The 20599-nt window shown below is 50.2% G+C and overlaps 1 protein-coding gene across 2 annotated transcripts in view; it reads right to left on the bottom strand.

Moving 5' to 3' along the window:
- Nucleotides 1-522: 522 nt before the first annotated feature.
- Nucleotides 523-20599, bottom strand: part of PDIA5 (protein disulfide isomerase family A member 5) — an 88810-nt gene continuing 68733 nt past the window's right edge. The window contains exons 12-17 of one of the 2 annotated variants that reach the window (XM_010970911.3): nucleotides 15581-15651; nucleotides 14888-15048; nucleotides 11303-11433; nucleotides 7135-7205; nucleotides 1142-1276; nucleotides 523-753 (exon numbers count right to left, since the gene is read on the bottom strand). In XM_010970911.3, the coding sequence (XP_010969213.2) occupies nucleotides 673-753; nucleotides 1142-1276; nucleotides 7135-7205; nucleotides 11303-11433; nucleotides 14888-15048; nucleotides 15581-15651 (650 nt within the window). In that variant the 3' untranslated portion in view covers nucleotides 523-672. Of the gene's footprint in view, nucleotides 754-1141; nucleotides 1277-7134; nucleotides 7206-11302; nucleotides 11434-14887; nucleotides 15049-15580; nucleotides 15652-20599 lie in introns of those variants that run through there. The other variant, XR_012507257.1, reaches the window with a different exon arrangement.

Raw genomic sequence — 20599 nt, 5'->3', positions numbered from 1 at the left:
CCCCCTTTCAGCCAGTGCGTGGAGCAGGCAGCCCTACCCCATCCTAGATGCCCCTTCCAGCCTGGGCCTCACCACTGTTCTTGACCCTGGAGACGTGCTTTTCTTTAAAGGGAGAGCTGGGAGGGACTGGAGAGGGTAAGAGTGGAGAAGACAGAAATAGTGGAAGAAAGAGAAATATGTAAATGCGTTCCAGGAAAACACACCAAAACCACAATGATCCAGAAAAAGCTAATGCTTGGTTCCCTTTAGCTCCAGAATCCCATTTTCCCTGATCATCTGAATGTATTTGCTCTCAAAACCAGTTGTTTCCCAACAGGCTATTTTGTGGTCTGATTCCCTGTTCTGCTCTCCAGTGACTGACCGGGGCCAGCACCCTTTGCCTCCCCCCTCACCGACCTGCCCCCACGAGTCTCTTCTGCGCAGACGTGGCAGTGGTGTCTGGGTCTCCACCTCCCGACGTGGGAGGGGAACCCAGGTATCCATCTGTTGGAACAGGCTCCGAGCAAGTGACCCACACCACCAAACAATTGGTTTAATTTTATTTCAAAATTGTACAAAATGGCCGTAAGTGGCTATAAAAAACTTTGTCTTCAGAACACGTGGAAATTCAGAAAGAACGACAAAACAGGTATCATTCACAGTGTAATGGAAAAGCTTTCTCTGAGGCAGAAATTACAACTCTTCCTTCTTCTTTCCTAGTCTCTCGTGGTCTCCCTCCCGGAGCGTTCGGATAAAACTGGTAAATCCCAATTCCTGTCGGGAAGGGGAAGAGGAAGGGGAAAATAGGAACTTTAACCTGATGTGGATGTGCCCCCTCCCCCTCACTCCCCCTCCCTGACCCTCCGCTCAGTCCGCTGGACACAGAGAGGCGGCTGGTGGGGGCAGCTGGCCATAGTGGAGGGTCTGCTTGACTATGGAGAGGCCCTGAGAAGTGGGTGAGGAAAACCTCGGCACCCCGGAATCCACCCTGGCTCAGGGGCCAGTACTTGTGTGAAGACCCCTTGGGACTGTCTTCCGGACCCTGGCCTTCTGGGCTCGGAACGTTCCAGCTGCCCCCCGTGCTGTCTGGGAAGCCTCCTCGGTGGCTATTTCCCTGACATCAGCAGACAGAGCTTGGGGCACATGCGTCTCCATAACTTACCGTCCGATCGCTGTCATACTTTTCTGCAAACTTCCCGTAATGGTAGTAGTGGAAAGTGGGGTAGGCCTTGACGGCCTCCTGCTGACACAGGTCCCGGTTCTTCTCCTGGACACAGTCAACAGCGGCACAGACAATCTGCAGGGCCGAAGACAGGGAGGGTGAGCCTCCAGTCTGACAGCTGAGGCCTGGACCCTCTGTCCTCAGGCTGCACTTAGCCTATACTTCAGGCCCACGTCATGTGCTTCCTGATTTCCTCCCCCATTGCAAGGATACGCTGAACCAAAGCATCCCCAGCCCAGAGCTCCACCATGCGTGGTTTCAACTCTCCAGTAAGGTAAGGTTAGGGGACCCAGCCTGGAGTGCCCTCAGACTACCCTTTAAAATCAAGACCATAATGACTGTAAAGGAAATTAGGACATGAGAGCAGTTGTAAACACCACAGGTTTTGTGACGCTTTCTGTAAGGTACTGTGGGACTCATTCATGTATCAACTAATATTTCCCAAACATCAGTTTGGGGACGCAGTATAGTACCAAGGTTAAGAATACAAGCTTTGAAGTCAAGTTTCCCATGTCAAGCCTTGGCTGCATATTAAGACTTAAGGAAAATTACCTAGCCTCTTGGTACCTCAATGTCCTCACCTGAAAATGGGGATAACAACAATACCGAGGTTACCAGGACATTACAAAGGCTGAGTGGGAGAATCCAGATGATGTGAAAGGGGCTCAGGACCCGGCACACGGTCAGTAAATGTCACCTGCTGTTATAGTCACTCCTACCGGCCCGGGGCACAAGCTCTGTCCCCGACAGGAGCCGAGCATCTGGTCAGGGTGTCAGATAAAGAGGCAGTTCCAAGGCACAACAGGAGGTGTGTGGAGGTGGGCCAGGGGGCCAAGAAGGTCCGGGGAGCGGCGCAGAGGCGCTCGGCAGGGTTTGCCACCTGGGCCGAGGCCTGACGGAGGAGAAGCAGGTTTCAGCCAGGGGAGCACACTCTAGAAATGGGGATGGGGTTCCGTATGACTAGAGCAGAGTTTTTGGTCTGAAAGAGGTTCCCAAATTAGCTGTTGGCCTCTTCCTGCCCATCTAACAAATTCCACATGCTGGGTAGTTTTTCCCTGTTTATTGCTCTTTCCCAATAAGGGGGTAAAAAGCAGACACGAGGAACTGTTCTCCTGCTGAGCGTCACTAAGCAGGGAAGGAGGGGAGAGAGTCAATTAACAGCAACAGCGATCCGCCAGCATCACAGAAAAGGGCTGGCGGAGGCTACTGAGAGGCGGCATGCATGGAGGTCTTGCTACGGGCCAAGCCCGTGCCAGACACTAGGATGACAGTGGTGACCTTGGCAAAGGCAGTCACTAAGCAATGGACATCTGTACTGTGGGAAGGCAGTTAATAGACACACAACAAGCAAGATCATTTCAGAATCCAAGGGATGCTGTGAAGAAATTAAAAGAAGGGGCTTGGATGAGACCATAGTCACAAGGGCTGCTTTCGCCAGGATGGACGAGGGCACCTTCCAGGAGATAACGTCTGATCTGAGACCTAAGTGATGAGGAGGCAGCCAGACGAATGAAGGGCTGAGGAAAGAGCACCCAGATAGAAGGACCTGCCCTCCTGGGACCTGAGAGAGGGATGGGTGTGGTGCCTCCGAGGGCCGGAGCCCACTCAGGAGCCCAGACTGAACCACTACCACGCTGGAGGTTTACAACTGCTAAACAGCCGTGACTCACAGCGTTCTGTGGCTGCTGGTTATTCACATGTGGACAGAGGCCCCCTTTCCAGGGGTCACGTTGACTGTTACCTCCCTGTGCCCAGGTGAGCGGGGCTACCGTTCTGCCAGCAGCAGGGCTGACAGAGAGGAGGGTGAGGTGTGGCCTGCACTCTGGTTACCAGTCTCTGATCCTCCCTCACCCGACTGCACGATTCCTCTCTCCTTCTTCAGCTACATAACATTCTAGATGATGAGAGTTTGCAAACCCACTGCACGCAATCCATATCTGGCTCTCAGTCCTGTTCTATTTGGCCCACAGAGAATTAACAACAACAACAACAAAAAATGTGAATTAGCTGCCAACTTAGAAAGAGAGCCAGAAGATTTTATATAAAGCTTGGCTCTCCAGCTTCTCTTTAAAAGCCACATTTGAGGGCACCTGTCTTGGACCCCAATAGGCAACACGGGGCTGGAGCAGAGGGGCGGCTGTCTCCTGAGGGAAGGTTCAACTTGCTGTCTGCCTGTGTCCACGTGCACTGGCAGGCCAGGCCCTGCAGGCTTCTGAGAACCCCAGCTCGCCCTCTAAAGCCCTTCCTGAATTATTTACAAACGTGAGGAACTGGCTCCTCTGGCCGTTTCTCCAGGCAGCCACAGAGGGGCAGCCTGTGCTTCCAGCCCTCGGCTGGGGGCCATCGCTCCCCTGCTAGGCAGTGAGTGTTTGATGAGCATTGCTCCAGGCCGCTGCTCTCCCCGCATCCGCTTTAAATTATGAATTTAATTTGTATACATGCCCCAGAGCTGTGGGAAATGTGTGTATGGTTTTATAAATCGACTAAATTAAAAATGTGTACTTATTCTGAATCCCCTAAAATAGCTGCCAGTCACACACACCCAAAGTGCTACTTCTGGCTGCAAAGGCTCCTCCATGCAGTTTCTATAGGAGGGGAGACAAGCAGGGGCCTCTCCACGGGAAGCGGCTTAGACTCTGGAAAGAGGCAGCGAATAAACCACTTCTCATCTATCCTGATTTCACCTGTCTAAATGCCTGCCCCGCTTATACGCACTCAAGATTTGCACTGACTCACCTATAGTGAATGTACACTAACTTCCAGATTTGTTCCATGGTGGGAGGCTGCCCTGTAGCATCTCCTTGGCCCAGCAACTGCCTCTGGTACCTGCACCTCTTGGTCAAAGGGAGCTGGAAGTAAGACCAGTGATGGACACGTCTCTGGCTTCCTCAGCCTCTGAGGGGCACAACTTCGTCCCTGGTGAGGTCTCCAGGACAGGCCAGTCACCCATGTGGTCATTTGCTCATTAATGTACCCTTTCGTGTCCAGTATCCCTTCCTCCATCCCCTCAACTACCACCCGAGACCACCTCCCCAAAAATCCTTTGCACTGAATCCCAGGCCCGGAGTCCACTTCTGGGAGATCTGCATTCGGCTCTGACACTGCCCCTTTCCAGCTGAGTAACTTTGGGCTAATCATTGAACCTCTCTGAGATTCAATCTCCTCACCTGTAACACAAGAGAGTAATTACACCTAGTTGATTAAGGTACTGCGAGGACAACATGACATCATGTGTTAAAATTATTAGCAGAAGAGGAGCTCTCAGGAAATATCAAACATGCTATTGCTCCTTCATTCAGTCAACATTTTCAGAGGTTTCAGGCAACAAGACTGTGGGGGATTCAAGGACAAATGAGGTGCCTGCCCTCAGGGAGCTCTCCCTTCTGAGGGACAGCCAGTCTTGTGAACTCGAGGGATGATACACAACACGTCCAGAGTTACAGTGGCCTTGTGGGCCAGCCACAGAGGGGCTCCTGCTGCCCCAGGGTCTGCTCCTGGGATGACCTTGCAGCCAGCTGGGAGCTATGCTGCACAGCTGTCCCCTCACCCCTGGGGACACACTTTGCCAGGCCAGGGGTCCCCTGACCCCTGCACCCGCCAGCCTTCCACTGGTGATCCTTGTCCTCCAAGGCCCCTTCCAGAATGCCTTCCATTCCAACAGCAAGAGCGTGCAGCGCTTTCTTCCCCCAACAAGTCAACAGCTAAAGTCCCCAGTAACCTCCTGGGAGGGGGTGGAGGCTCCCCAGTTAAAAATATGAGCTGCCTCATGCGGCTTTATTGATTCAGTAAAATAAATCTCTGTAGGAGCTAATATTGACTTTCGCTATGAAAATGGAAGCGAACAACCGACTGCATATTGATTGGGGAAGGAACAGGGACCAGCTTCTGGGTGGGAAAAAAAAGTGCCATCCTGGCTAAGAGGTGGCAGCATGTGGTGTCAGGAAGAACTGGGAGTCAGGAGACCCAGTTGTCAGTGACCCACTGGGTGTCCCTGGGTAAGGGACACAGCTCCTCTCTGGACCTTGATCCCTCATGAGGAGAGGGCTGGACAGGTCAGCAATCCCCAAACACCAGCCTGTGGACAGCAAGAGAGCCAGCTCTTGAAAATCACAAATTCCTGGAACCATCTCCCAAAGACTCCAGTGTGATAGCTCTAGGACAGCACCCAGCAACTGTACCTCAGGCTGGGGACAGAATGCTTCCCTACCGCTACTGAGAGCCACCTGCAGGAACCCCAGGCCTTCCAGCTGCCTGGGACAGAGAAGTTAAGTGTGTTCCTGAAGATACCTGAGGGTGATGCCTGGCTTGGAATAGTAAGTTGGAAGGAGGGACAGAGGGAATGATCCCAGGAGAAGACCAGCAACATTACTGGTCTAAGATAAGACAATTAAGCAAAGACATAACAGTGACGCAGAGAAGGAGGGGGTCACCATGGAAATGGGACCCGTGGGCATCAGTAGAGGGGACGAGATGGGGAAGAGGAGGAAGGGCCCTTGGCTGCCTCCTGGGGCTTGGCCACACTGGCCTCACTGGAACCGACATGATCCTTTCACAGACCCTGGAGTGTGGAGACCTAGTCAGCCGGAGGGGCAGGGAGCCCCCACACCTGTCACTCTCTTGTTGGTCCAGAGTGTTCTGGGTAAAGAATGATGGGAGTTGATGTGGAAAGACTGCCAGTCTAGTCCTGGACCTGGAAAGTGAAGGCCTCCCCACACCGACCCACACCCAGATGGTGAGGGAGCCCTGGAGGGACTGGTAGCCCAGGCTGTGCAGGAGCTCCCAAAGTGGGAGCAGCCACCCTGCTCAGGCCCCAGGTGGCAGAAGGGGGAGGGGTGGTGAGGGGGACAGAGACACGCCCCTCTCCATGTAGGCCAAGCGCAGGGAAAGGAGAAAAATGTTTTTGAATCTCATGTCCTCTCCTGGTGGTGAAGGGTGCCTCAAGGGCCAGGCAGGGCTTGGGGGTCTGAGTCTCCACACATGCACCTGTGCCCCAGGCTGGCTTCCTCTGACTCACTGCCCCCGTGCAGCTCTCACCGTCCCATCACTGTCACTCCCACCAGGCCGATGCAAGGTGATCTTGGCATCTGTACCCTGCCTGCCCTGGCTGCGCCTGACGGTTTCACTTAGGAAAATAAGGCAGCAAGGCAGAGATGTATGAGACTCTGGGTGTGTGTGAGGGCGTTTCTGGCACCTTTCCCAGGGCAGGTTCCTATGATGGAGTCCCAGGCTGGGAGGAGTCTTTGACACTACCCAGACCAGCACCCCAACTTCAGAGAAGGGAACTCGAAGCCTGGAAAGTTGACGTGACTTCTCCTAGGTCACACAGTTTAGCAGCAGCCAAGATGCACCAGCCCAAGTTCCGGGGTTCTCCCTGCTAAACGCGCCTTTAGCCTGAGTCTGCCCTGGCTGCTGGCAACGCCTGGGGGACGTGCCTGGGGGCCCCTCTCCGCACTTCTAATCCAATCTCCAGCTCTAGCTTGTTAATTTTATGCTTCATCAGTTGGCAGCTGTAGGAGCCTTTCACTTAGGTGGGATGAGGCCCTGCACACGTGGCCTTGCTCTTCTCCACTTTGGCTGCCTCTAGGTGACTTTTGTTAGAATTCTTCATTTGTACTTTTAATTATATAAGAAATGCTTGACTACAAATCCTACTGTAAAAAGATTTGAGCACTAAAAAAGAATAAACAGATGATCCTTTCAACACCCTCTCCTCCAAAGAAGGGTTGTAACGGTTCAGTGTATCCCTTTTAGTTGATTCTGCAGCATAAATGCAGCCTGTTCTATCCCGCCTCATGAAAAGAATGTCCTGGTTGCCAGGAATCCCGGGTCTCAGCAGCATCTATTTGGGGGGGAGGGCACCTGAATAGAAGGTGCAGGCACTGGTGTGCGGCAAAGCTGGGGGCAGAACAAGAGGTGAAAAAAGGCATTCTTACCTTTCGGTCATCTTTGAAGACATCAGCAGTGGCAGTAAAGTGTGGAATAACCTTCTTACAGTGTGGGCACCCTGCGTGAGAGGGGAGGAGAGAGTGTTGCACGTGCAGGGGAGGCTGCAGCGCCAGGGGCCCTGCCGGGACGCTCCAGAGAGGCCTTTCCAGGAGTTTCTCTCCACCCAACAGACTGAGAGGATTCACCTGACTCCTACCCTATGCACACCCCACTGTCAGGGGTCTTGTACCAACCCCACCACTCAAACCACCATGCATGAGTCTGCTGTCAGCACGAGGGCTCTGCAGGAGGCCTGTGCCAGCATCAGGTCCACTCCCGCTCCGGACCTCTCACCCAAGACTCCCGTCATACACCCACCCACGAGGCTGGGGGTAGGGGAGATGGACACTGTGGTCTTGCTCGGCAAGCTCCTTCCACAGAGGGCTACCCAGGGTGCAGAGGGAGCTCTGGGCTTAGAAGAGGAGGACATGTGCTCTGGATTCCCTGAGCCTGCTACAAAGCCCCTTCTCTTGCATCAGTGACAATGGCAAATCTCCCTGTTTCATGATGGAGAAAGTGGGCCTGGGAAAGCAGGGGCCAGGAGCCACCATTCTGCCTGAGCCCCCGAGGCTCATGCTTTGCGGCTGACTCCTACATTCCCACAACCCCCCACGCAGACTGAGCAACCAGGCCCCTGGGCCTCATGCTGTCCTTCACCCTCTGCTCCACAGTCTACCCCGGATTCAGGAACGGGAGGCTCAAGGTCAGGCTAGGAGGAGGACAAGCTCTCAGGAGTCCCCGCCACTTCTTAGGGCCTGCGTTTCCGATCCAGGGATGAGGACCTGTAACTCCAGAGGCCAGGGTGGGACAGAGGTGTGTGTGCCGCCTAAGCCCCTCCAGCTCCGATGACAGCATCTAAGGCATGGGGCTGGCACCTGTGTGGGGCCTTCTCCTCCTGTCCCAGCAAGCCCAAGGCAGCATCCACTGAGGAGGAAGCCCAGGAGGCTACAGGCCACTTTGGCCCAGACCCGCTTTCCTGGCCCTTCCCTCAGTGTTGGCCAATCAAAACCCAAGCCCACCTCTCTCAGCTACTCTCCAGACACTGAACACAACTGCCAAGAGAACAGAACTGCTTTGAGGGAAGGATTTCCCTAATTAATTCTGATCAAAACACAGATAGGAGAGGCCAGATGTCCCACGGGGAGACCTGGCTCCAGCCAATTTCCCTACGAACTGCTGGGCCAGGCCTCTGTGCCCTCACTGCGGCTGTGGGGAAGGGAACAGAGATGGCTTGGCTCATTTCCTCTCTCTCCTTTTAAAATAAGATAATAATGACTGGCATTTCAAAGGGTTTTGTGAAACCAAATTGAGGCTAAGCTACAACTTTAATCTGAATTGAGCACTTGAGCTGGTTCCTGAGATGGGCGGGACCACCCATATGGCCTGGCTGGCGGAGGGGCCAGCTGGGCCCAGAGCAGCGTGGACTGCGACGGGGAAAAGGCTTAAGGGGATTTTCCCAACATCCATCATAGGAGTAGAGAAGAGAGCTGGGCTGGTTACGGGTTACACCAGACTGAGACAGCACCTATCACAGCCTAAGTCATGGCAGATGCTAATGTAAATTACAAAACCCTTTACTAATTTGACTCAACAGAGGGAAGAATGGCTGAAATTCATGAAAACTTCATATTACAAAGGAATGATGATATATAGCTTTCAAAACATTTAAAGGGCACAAAGTGCTGGCTGATACACTCATCAAGGCGTGCCCTGCAGCATCCAGAGGTTCCCCACTCCCTACTTCCTCCTGTGAGTGGTACATGGATACCCACTAAGACATCAAGCTGCCCAGAAATAAGCTACTCCCTTCTCCCAAATCCGGTATCACTACTAATTTCTCCCTTCTAACCCCTCTGCTTACTAAATGTATAAAGGTCACTGTCAGCCTAGTGCAAATTCCTGCTACCATCAATTTAAAGCATCTAGGTCTCAGATTAATGGCCTTCTGGTACATCTCATTTTCTCATTATCCAAAAGAAAGAGGATAGCAGATGAGTAACTAGAGGGGAGGCTGTTTTAGAAAGGGCATGAAGATGCTTCCCAGAGGTGTCAGATGGGCCCAAAGAGGCATGATCTTTTAATTTGGGCTCTTTTAAAAAGGTACCATCTCTGTGTAGTGGGAAACCAAAGCAGCCTCCCAGAGTGGGGAGAGGAACAAAGACTGAGGACAGAAAATTTCAATTCTAGAGACTTAGCCAAGCTGACCTAAGAAGAGCAGTCACTGTGACCAGGCCATTCAGAGCAAGGAGTGGGGGGTGGGGGCCAGGGTGGGGACGAGGGGGTCTGGAACAGGAGAGAATAATGACACAGCAGGAGGAAGAGTTGTGTAGAAACTGGGAGGTGGGATGTGAGGGGGAAGATGGGACGGGTGGGGGGGTAGAAATGGGGGTTGGCTTTTGATTTTTACTTTATATCTACCTTTATCAGGTGTGTGACCTTTCTGCAGTATTTAGATTCTTTATATATAAATAAGTACATGTTATGTACTGTATATACTATAAATAAGGATATATTATTTTTATCATTGAAAAAATTTTTAAGTTTTTTTGGTATCTAGCTGCTTCCCCCTCCCCTGGCCCTGTCCACGGATGAAGACACCATACTAGGAGCCTGGAGCAGAGTTCCGGATGGGAACGTCCAGCAGGGGAGATGGGAGACCCTAGGCACCCAGCCCTCTGACAGAAGTTGAGTCACTCAGTGATGGTGCCCTGCATGGACTGTGTTTAATTATTTCTTGTCAGAGCAGACAGTGAGCCCTTGAGGCTGGCAGGGGCCAGGCCTCCTTCCCTTGTGTCCTGGGTCCTGGACACCACCCAGCACACAGATATGAGGGAGGTCGTGAGCACCTCAGCAGGGGAGGAATCCCCACTGAGGTCTGGGGTGAAGGGGAAAGCATCTGGTCTGGACTGCCTCAAGTCCAGGCCATGGCCAGTCAAGGGCTCCTACTTCTCTTGCCAGGTTCTGGCCGGCTGCTGAGGTAGCCCTTACCCTCTGAATCGCGGCTGTGATGGAAAGACAGCACCAGCCCAGGCTTCAGGAAGGGCTCTGTCACTAACTTGTTGCATCCCCTGGGTCTCAGTCCTACACCCCCAACTCTGCCCGGAAGGAAGACAACTTCTTAAAATCCACTCGGTCCTCCAGGCGTACTCTAAGGACAGAGGAGGACAGCAAGAAGCTCTACAAGGAACTGCAAGAGCACAAGGCCCACCTGCAGAAGAAAAGGCAGAAACAGAGGGACGTGCCAGCCACCTGGGGGCAGGGTCTGAGGCTGGGCGATGGCGGGGCCAGAGCCACCTGGCCAGACAGTGAGAGCTGAGGAGAGACTTTCTAGATTGCTGACACTGGAAAGGTAGGGGCAGGAGCCTAGGACCAGACTGAGCTGCCTGGCTTCTCTGTGGAGCGCAGCTTTATTATCCCCATTCTGTTAACCTAAGCTGTAATCTGGCGGGGAGAGAGGGCGACAGAAGAGCGAGAAGTTCAAGAGACTTCCCTTTGTGTATCAATGAACAGCTTTAAAATGGGATCACACAAAACCCAAGATCATCAACACCGACATTAGCAGACGTGCCACTCCCTCAACTTAAGCTTTGATTAAAACGAGGATCGTCATTGGTTGCGGGGTGGGGGTAGCTCAGAGAAAATGTGACTCTACTTTTACCACAGCTTCAAACCCGTGGCTTTTCAGACACTTGGGCAAAGAGGGGAAAGGAGGCTGGGCTGGAGGTGTTCAGAAAGACCAGTTAGGAAGCAGAGGCCTAACTAGGCTGGCTGGATTCCCAGTTGCTAAATTCCAGGGCTCCAAGGGAAAGTCAGTGCCTAGAGGGATGGAGGGAACTGAGGGGCGGAAGGAAGTGGCTGGGTGGGAGGCAGGCAGCCTAGAAGATTCCAAGGACAAGGAAACTGAATGACAAGGCAGGCCCCTGCCACAGCAGCAGAGGGCTTTAAGACTGATATGAGGACAGAACCTGACAGAGCTGACGGAGGAGGCCCTGGATTTGGAAGGACCTCAGCCTGGAATGAAAGCGGAAGCCCTGCTCACAGTGGAGACAGCACAGAGTCGGCTGCCCTGGTCCCTGGGGGGCCCTCTCACTGGTCGGGCCCACCCCAGCTACTTACAAGGGGCATAGAACATGACCAAGGTGTGCTTTTTCCTCTTCAGGGTCTCACGGAAGTTGTGCCCAGCGAGATGCAGCACGTTGGTCTGCTGCTCTTCCCAGGTGGGTTCTGGGGCTGGGGGCGCCTCGGGACTGCAGGAATCGGGGATGGGGGGAGACGGTCATTAGGAGAAGCTCGTGTACAGGCAAGCACTTCCACTGTCCCCCAATCACTCAGGTGAGCACATGAGAAAAAAATCACTTTGTATTCTTTCTAAAACTCTACTTGAAAAAAACCTCTTCATGTTTAAACATGAAGAAACCTGAACCGTTAGCAAAGACTCCCTCTAAGGTGGCTATTAAGAAGGCATTCTGTGAAGTGTAGAAGAGCCCCTTTTAGGGAAGGGAGCCTCTCCAGGTTTGGGCTGTCTCCTTGCCATGGGTAGAAGCCCCTAAACCTGAGCTCCCCTCCCCCCAGTCTCTACTGGAGACGTGAAGCACCCTCCATTATCTGGTGGGGAGAGTATGGGCTAAGGAGTGACAGGGGTCTGGGTTCAAATCCAGATTACTTACCAGCTGTGTGACCTTAAGTCAGCTACCAAACCCCTCTGAGCTTCCATTTTCTTTTCTGTTAAATGTGATACCTACTTCCTGGGATCCTTATGAAGAGCAGACAGTGTATGTAAAGCAAGTAGTCAGTCAAGCAACTAACAGTTGCTAAGAGCCTACGTGCTCTAATAAATGACAGGCATTTGATAAGGGTTTATAATTTTCAGTCTCTTTCTGTCCACTGGTTCCCTCCACTCTGCCTCAGAAAAGCATAGATCTCCAGGGTCTTTTAAAAGCCTTTGCTGCCCTTGTCCCACTTCCTGCAACCACACTTAGAGAAGTGTGATACTCTCTCCCTTCTCTGAAAATCTCTGGGGAGTGGTTGCACCCAGTGCTGCCACATTACCCCCTACCCCGCCCTCTCTCCTTGGCCCCGGCACCACTGGCTTCTCACCGCCGGGCTTCAGGCCTTGTCCAGTGAGTGCACACCAGACACCCCACAACCACAATTACCTTCCAGAAGCCCTCCTACCGGGTGCCTGGAGACCCCTTCCCCACCTTTCCAACCGCCCTCTCTCTTCTAGTTCTATCTCTGTGTCCCTGCAGTTCTCAAAAGATCTCATCCAACTGCATGGCTTCCACAATCACCTAGGCTGAGGATGACTCGAGCCCTGACTTCTGACCCAAGCCCCTTATTTCCAGGTATTTCCACCTGCAGGTCCCACTGTCACCCCAATCTCAACAAGATTTAGAACTCTTCCCTCTCCACCACTCCTCCCAAATTAGCTTTCCTCCCCAGCTTCTTCATTCTGGTTAGAGGCACCCCTGCTCTCGTGACCAAGACCGGCCCCTTCCAGACTTCCTGTCTTCCTCCCTTCTGTGCCCTCCAGGTCCCATCCATAAACCCTGGCTCTGTGGCTGACACCACCCACTGACTTTCTGCTCTGCCCCATCCCTGAATCCTGCCTCCCCCCAGGCTGGTCTGCTGGTGGGCACATCTCAGTCACCTGCAGCGTGGCCACTTGTGCACAAGCCTGGAAGCACCATCGGCCCCACTCAGCACTGTCTGCTCACCCTGCTGCTGGTGGCCTCAGCTCTCCATCTCAGAGCTGTCTGCTGTTTATGCTGTGCCTGAAGGATTCCTTCCAAGCTCCCCAAGGGACTACTATCTGTCCCTGGGCAAGGCCCTTAACCTCTCTGAACCTAAGTTTCTTCGTCAAGGAACTAGGAATAAAAACTCCGGCCTCGGTAGGATCTGAGGATGAAATGGGGTAACAGCTATAAAAGCAGTCTGCAAAGCCTGGGCAGGTATCAGCACTTAGGTGGTGGTGCTGTCAGTTACAGCTCCACGTGAGAGCTGGCATCAATAATAAACACGCTTCCGAGTATTTTCACACACCACGCATGGTGCTAACACCTGGCACAATAATCTAACTTAATTCTCTAGACAAGTCTATGGGAGAAGTATTGTCTCCACTTCACAGATGGGAAACTGGGGTTTAGCAGCATCAAGTAAATGGCTTAGGGTCACGATCTGAGTGCAGGGCTCTCAGACCCCAAAGCCTTGTCCTACTGCTTTGCAGGAGTTCAGCAGTGGTAACTATGGACAGGAAGGACAGGGGCCCTTGGGCTTGCTACTGGTGTAAGGCCTCTGGAGCAGGTATCTGCAAGGATGCATGCTCTGACTGCATCGGCTCTCTAACCACAGTGCAAGCATGGGACCTCGCCCAAACCCCTACCCTGCTCAGGCCTTCCCAGTGAGCCCGCCCTGGCACCAGAGTGAGGCTGGAGAGGTGACTGTGGGGCCTCATCCTTCCTGGAGATGAACCACTGCTCCCTTCTGATCCCTAAGACAAAGGTCTGGCTACTCTTAGAATCTGTCTCATGTGATGAGCAGAAAAAACGAGAGGAGCAGAGACCTGAACCTCGGCAGCCCACTCACCCCTTGCCAGGGGCCTCTCCTGCACCTAGTGGAAACTCTGCTCCTCATTCTATAAGCTGGTGTTTTTAAAACCTAATGGCTGAGGGTTCCCTTCACACCTCCTGAATCAAAGCTCCAGGGACAGCAGCCCCAGGACTATACTTCAAATAAGCACCTCAACACCAGGTGATGCTCACGCACATCTAAGTCTGAGGACCAACGTCCTAACAAAGTAACTCCATCTGGATGCTGCTACTTTGCACAGTTCTCCTTGTCTCTAGAGTTTGTGACTCTGAAGTCTTGGTCCTCACATGGGCATCATTACACCATGTACCAGGGACCTCTGCAAAGGCTGGAGTAAGCCTTCTTTTACTTCATCTCCCCACTAGTGCTGAAATGAGGAAGTATTCTCAAATATCCAAGTTATGTGTGGATGTGCATCTGTGTGCATCTATGTTTGCAGGTGCGTGTCGGAGGAGGGGTGTGGACAGGAGACAGCGTCTGTGTGGTGGCCCGGTTAGTCCCCTCACAGGAGGGGGAAATGCTAAGAACTGCAGGTTCCAAAATCCTTGGACAAGTAATCACGAGGCTACTCAGCTTCTCTGGACTTGCAAACTGTCCCGGGTTTAATTGTGTCCCCCACCCCAACACCCTGCCCCTAGTGAACTAATACCCAGGCTGAGGGGGATCGTCAAATCTTTATTCTCAACCCTGAACCACTGCAGGCTGCACCGTGGACACTCCCAAGGCCCGTCAACCAGCGGACCTGGGCCTCAGTGAGTCCGGCTATGGATGTAAAGAGCTGCATTTCCTTCATTCGCTCAAAGGAGATGGAATAAAACACAGATGATGAGACCTGGGTATGGGACACTGACAAAGGAGGTCCTCAAAAAACACACACGCGGCTTCCTGGAGCTAATGGAACTGCCTCCAGAAAGGCCACCCGTGACCCACTGGATGAGGACATGTGGTCAGCACACCAGAGAGGGCTCTAACATTAGGGAGGTCAGATCTGTCTTGGGTCCCACGCCCTGAGCCACGGTCAGCAGCTCCTAAGGTTCACTTCATCTCCTCAAGGCCCTCTCCAGCGGCGGACAGCCAGGGGTCAAGATGTGCTACCAAGACCATCAAACTTACTTTCGCATCCACTCAATAAGGCTCTTCTTTGTTCTGAGCGTGGGCACTGCGTGTATCTCTCCATTCTTAAAATACTTGAGTGTAGGAAACTCGGAGATGTGGAATCTCTCTGCCAGGGCCCTGTTGACAGTGGCATCGACAGCTGCAAGGACACCAGAGCTCTGGGACGGGGGAGAGGCCAACCATGCATGACAGCCTCAGACGAAGTGCTGGCAGAAGAGTGGCCCAGACACCAGCCCCCAACCCACCCAGGCCTGCCAGAACTTCCTAGGGGCAGGGGACTTTGTACATCCCAGGAACAACTGGACACCAGCATGTCCATCATTTCTCATTTGTTCCGAGACGAAGCCTTTTAATCTGCCCCACCAACCAGGCTGTGTAGACTGTGGCTATTCCCGACAGGCAAGACCCCACAGAAAAGAGGCAAAAGCTCGGGGCTTCACCCTAGAGCCATGACCTGGCAGAGGTCACCTGGATGGATATGAGCACATGACCCATGGTGTCTCTGCACCTCTCCATCCCTGGTGGGGACCCCACCTATCTAAGACACGTCTACTTGGGGACACAGAAGTACCGCAGGCCTCCAGGGATAGGAAAGCTGCTGTACAGCTCACAGGGGCAAGTCATCATAATGATCCTATCACTGACTCTTTAGGAGAGAGCGGTGGGGGAGGTTAAGGAAAGGAAGCTTACGTCTGCTTCTCCATGGAGGACTTCTGCTGCATTCTCAAACTCTGGCTTCATTTTCTTACAGTGTCCACACCCTGTGGGAAGAAATCGAGAGAAACCCATTCCCATGGCGCAGAGGCTCCAGGGATGTTCCCTGCCTCTGGAAGACAGCTGGGCCCCAAGCCCAGACACCAGGGGTCCCTGGGAGAAAAGAAGAACAAGCACCAGCTCAGAGAAAAGATATCTTTAGCCTGATCCACTGGGGGGTGGGAGGGGTGCGAGAGACAAAAACAACATAACTACATGAAAAATGCTGGCGACATGCAGGGGGGTCCTGTGTGCCAGGCACTGCTCTAAATGCTTTATAACCTCACCACAGCCCTACAAAGTATGAACTACACCATCTTTATTTTACAGATGAGAAAACTGAGGCCCCAAAAGGATGGATGACTGCCCAAGGCTACATACGCAGCCACAGGTCACAGAGCTGAGTGGAAAAGCCAAGCAATATGGCCAGAGGCCATGGCCACCAGGAGCGAGTGCTTCCTAGCACCACGCTAACACCACCACCATCTTCTCCAAGACAGAAGGGATTTTGAGCCTTGACTCAGGAATAAGAATTCACAGAAGGAAGAGTATGGAGAAAAATTAAGTTCCAGTCATCCCCACAAGGGAGGTGGTATGATACGACAGGCACAGGGAGCCGACGTGACATTTTCAAACTGTCGTTTTCTTGGGATAAAGACTGCTTTGCCCTCCTCTCCTCACAGTCACTTGAATGCAGTAAGATGCCATAAATAATATTAGATATCTTAAAAAGGAAACCACCACTTTGTGGGTGACACTAAGGTCAGAACGTTTGTAAACTGCTTTCATTTTAGTAGAAAGAGTACTTTCTAGAGTCTCTGCTAGAGGGGCTGTGAGGTGAGGAGGACCAGACTGGTTCAGAATGGAGTCCCCCCTAAAGGGAAACCTGGCTGCGAGGGGGCCACACATAAACAAGGCTGAGTGGATGGCAGGGATGTGGCTCAGCCTTCTTGTGGAGGGTGACATTGTGCGGGAGCTGAAAGCACCACAATTCTACTACTGATGCTGGGAAAAGACAAGAAGGACAAGAAAGGAAAACACATGGAGACTAAACAACATGCTACTAAAAACCCAATGGGTCAACAATGAAATCAAAGAGAAAATCAGAAAATACTTCAAGATAAATGAAAATGAAATCACAACACTCCAAAATGCAGCAAAAGCCATTCTGAAAGGGAAGTTTACAGCAATACAGGCCTTCCTTAAGAAACAAGAAGAATCTCAAATAAACAACCTAATCTACCATCTAAAGGAATTAGAAAGAGAAGAACAAAGTCCAAAGTCAGCAGAAAGAAGGAAATAATAAAGATCAGAGAGGAAATAAATAAAATAGAGACCAATAGAAAAGATCAAGGAAACCTAGAGCTGGTTTTTTGAAAAGATAAACAAAATTGATAAACCATTAGTCAGGCTCATCAAGAAAAAAAGCAGATCCAAATAAAATAAGAAATGAAAGAGAAGAAATAAAAACCACTATTGCAGAGATACAAAAAATCATTAGAGACTACTACAAAGTTATATGCCAACAAACTGGACAATCAAGAAATAGAAAAATTTCTAAAAACATACAACCTTCCAAGACTGAATCTGGAAGAAACAGATAATCTGAACAGGACAGTCACTATTAGTGAATCTGACTTCGTAATAATAATTTAAAAAAAAATCTCCCAGCAAACATAGGTCCAAGACCAGAAGCTTCAAAAGGAAATTTTACCAAACATCAAGGAGAGCTGATATCCATCCTTCTCAACTATTCTAAAAAATTGAAGAGGAAGGAACACTCTCAAATTCATTCTACCAGGCCACCAGTACCCTGATAACAAAACTAGACAAAGACATTACAAAAAAGGGAAATTACAGGTCAATATAGATGAAAAAATCCTCAACAAAATATTAGCAAACTGAATTAAACAATATATTAAAAGGATCATACACCATGATCAAGTTTGATTTATCTGAGGGATATAAGGATGGTTCAATATCCATAAATTGCCAGAAAGAGAAAGAAAAATGCCATATGATATCACTTGTATGTGGAATCTAAAAAAAGAAAAAAAGGGGACACCAACGAACTCATCTACAAAACGGAAACAGACTCACAGACACAGTAAACAACCTTATGGTTACTAGGGGAAAGGGGGTGGGAAAGGATAAATTTGGGAGTTTGAGATTTGCAAATGTTAGCTACTATATATAAAAACAGATTTAAAAAAACAAGTTTCTTCTGTGTAGCACAGGGAACTATATTCAATACCTTGTAATAACTTTTTATAAAAACGAATACATGTATGTACATGCATGACTGGGACACTACTGTATGCCAGAAATTGACCCATTGTAACTGACTGTAGTTAAATTAAAAACAAGTCCATAAATCAAGTAATGTGATACCACACATTAACAAAGGGATAAAAATCACATGATCATCTCAATTGATGCTGAAAAAGCATTTGATAAAATTCAGCATCCATACATGAAAAAAACTTTCATCAAAATGGATATAGATGGAAAATATCTCAACATAATAAAGACCATTTATGACAAACCCACAGCTAACATCATACTCAACAGTGAAAAGCTGAAAGCCTTTTCTCTAAAATCAGGAGTAAGACAAGGATGCCCACTCCCATCGCTTCTATTTAACATAGTGTTGGAAGTCCTAGCCACAGCAATCAGACTAGAAAAAGAAATAAAAGGCATCCAAGTTGGAAGGGAAGAAGTAAAACTGTCACTATCTGCAGATGACGTAGTACTATATAAAGAAAACCCTAAAGTCTCAACCAGAAAACTATGAGAATAAATGAATTCAGTAAAGTTGCAGGATATAGGATTAATCTAACAAACCTGTTGCTTTTCTATACACTAAAAATGAATCATCAGAAAGAGAAAGCAAGAAAATAATCCTGTTTAAAATCACATCAAAAAGAATAGAATACTTAGGAATAAACTTGACCAAGGAGGTAAAAGACTTACACTCTGAAAACTTAGAACACAGATAAAGGAAACTTAAGATTGTATAAAGAAATGGAAAGAGATCCTGTGTTGATGAATTAGAAGAACTGATGTTGTTAAAATGTCCATACTACCCAAAGCAATCTACAGATATAATGCATCCCTATCAAAATACCTATGAAATGTTTCAAAGAACTAGAACAAATCATATAAAATTTATATGAAACCTGCAACAAGTATAATATTGTAAATCAAAATATACTTCAATAGAAAGAAAGAGAAAGAAAGGGTGAAAGGGAGAAAGAAAATGAATTTGAACCAAAAAAAAAAAAAAAAAAAAAGGAAGGCAGGGAGACACACACACTAATATTATCAGAGGAGACCGCCCATACCTTCCAGAAGCCTCTAAGCCAAAGGAACAGCTTTCCAGCCTCCATCTGAGCACTTGACTGGGACAAAAGTTCCTGTCTCCTCCAAAGTCATTCCTGCAGAGCTCAGCTCCACGTGGCAATGAGATACAAGCAGGTCTCTTCCATTCCTACCTGTTCCCAGCTTCCTCAGTCCAAGCTCACCTAGTCCCGCCCAGGCACAGAGGCCTCGTGGTGGCTACTCTAATCCCCACCCCTCCACACACACACTGATAACAGAAAATCTAAGTATTCCTCGAGCTCCCAGGCCAACGCAGCAAGCCTTCCTCTGGACAGAGCCGCTCTGGGGGAGCCATGAAATGAGTTGGTGGAGGAAACTCACTGATGAAATCCAGCTGAGGGGGTGGCCACAATTCTTAACAGCACCAACATGTTGGTCCTTCTTAAATGGGTCCAAGGAAGAGGGACACCAGTGGGCTCATTGGCTGACTAGAGCCCACTCAGGACCCCGTGAACTGCAGGGTTATCAAGGTCATCATGATATTGAAACATAATCACACTATTTTCCAGAAATGAACATTTTTTGCTATTGTAACACATCTGCACTTTCTAAATAACTGAGGTACAAAGGGTTTTTGTTTTGTTTTGGTAAGTTGATTGTTTGGAACTGAAAATGTGGTTTCCCCATAGAAACAATTTCATATAGTTTCTATGCATATTCTCAGGAGTGACTATAACAGCGCATTGAACAGGATGTACCTGAAGCATATAGAGCATGCAGCGCTGTTTCTATTTCACTGAGCTGTCCCCCAGATGGAAAACACACAGCTCACAGTTCAGCTCGGGACTCCCGACAGACCTCTCCCTGCAGGCAGCAAACATCAAACCAATAGCAAAAGGGAGAGTGTCGTCCTCAGCTCAGGGCAGACTCTGGGACTTCTGGGTCACTGATATTCTTAAGAATTTCATGAAAGCTTCTTCCCTTCTCCCATCCTGATGTGTATATACTCCATACTTATGTGTAACTTCAGAGGACTCCGAACCCCTTGACGGGCTCACAGACCCCTGGTTAAGAGGCTAAGGCAAAGAAAGCCCAACCCCAAGGCAATCACTCCAGGGGTGGGGGTGGAAGAACACAGAGTTGTCCTCACAGGCGTCCAGGCTCAGGTATCCTTCTGTGCAGATCCACATGTCAGGAGTAAATTGGATATTCTAGGGAAGAGTCTACTGACTTACCACAATATATATTAAGACAAACATTTTGGGGCGTTCTTGCTAAAATAAAATAAATAAATCACTCTCTGGGGCTTACAGCCAGGAGGCGCTACAACTCTTAAAGGAACCTCCCTGGCCTGCCTGTAGCTCCCTGCACCTGCCCCAAGATGACCACCCCATTCTCCCGCTCCCAGGCTGACTGCCCATGACTGGGGCAGGGGGTGCTCATTCTGCATGAAGAGACACCAAGAAAAGGAGGCTCAGGCTCTCCTGCTGCTGCTGGGTCTGTCACCCAAGAGTTCAGTCTGCCCTGGAGAGGAAGAAGTGAGTGACCTGAGTCAGAGCCACTCAGCCCAGCAGAGCCCAGGGTCAAGGTGGGCACCGGGGGGTGGAAAATAAGGAAGACAAAGCCACTTATTGA

This window comes from Camelus bactrianus, chromosome 1, assembly GCF_048773025.1.
Source record: "Camelus bactrianus isolate YW-2024 breed Bactrian camel chromosome 1, ASM4877302v1, whole genome shotgun sequence".
In the NCBI taxonomy this organism is placed as follows: Eukaryota; Metazoa; Chordata; class Mammalia; order Artiodactyla; family Camelidae; genus Camelus; species Camelus bactrianus.
The sequence above is the reverse complement of the archived record's forward strand: the minus strand, read 5'-3'. Positions and strand labels throughout refer to the sequence as shown.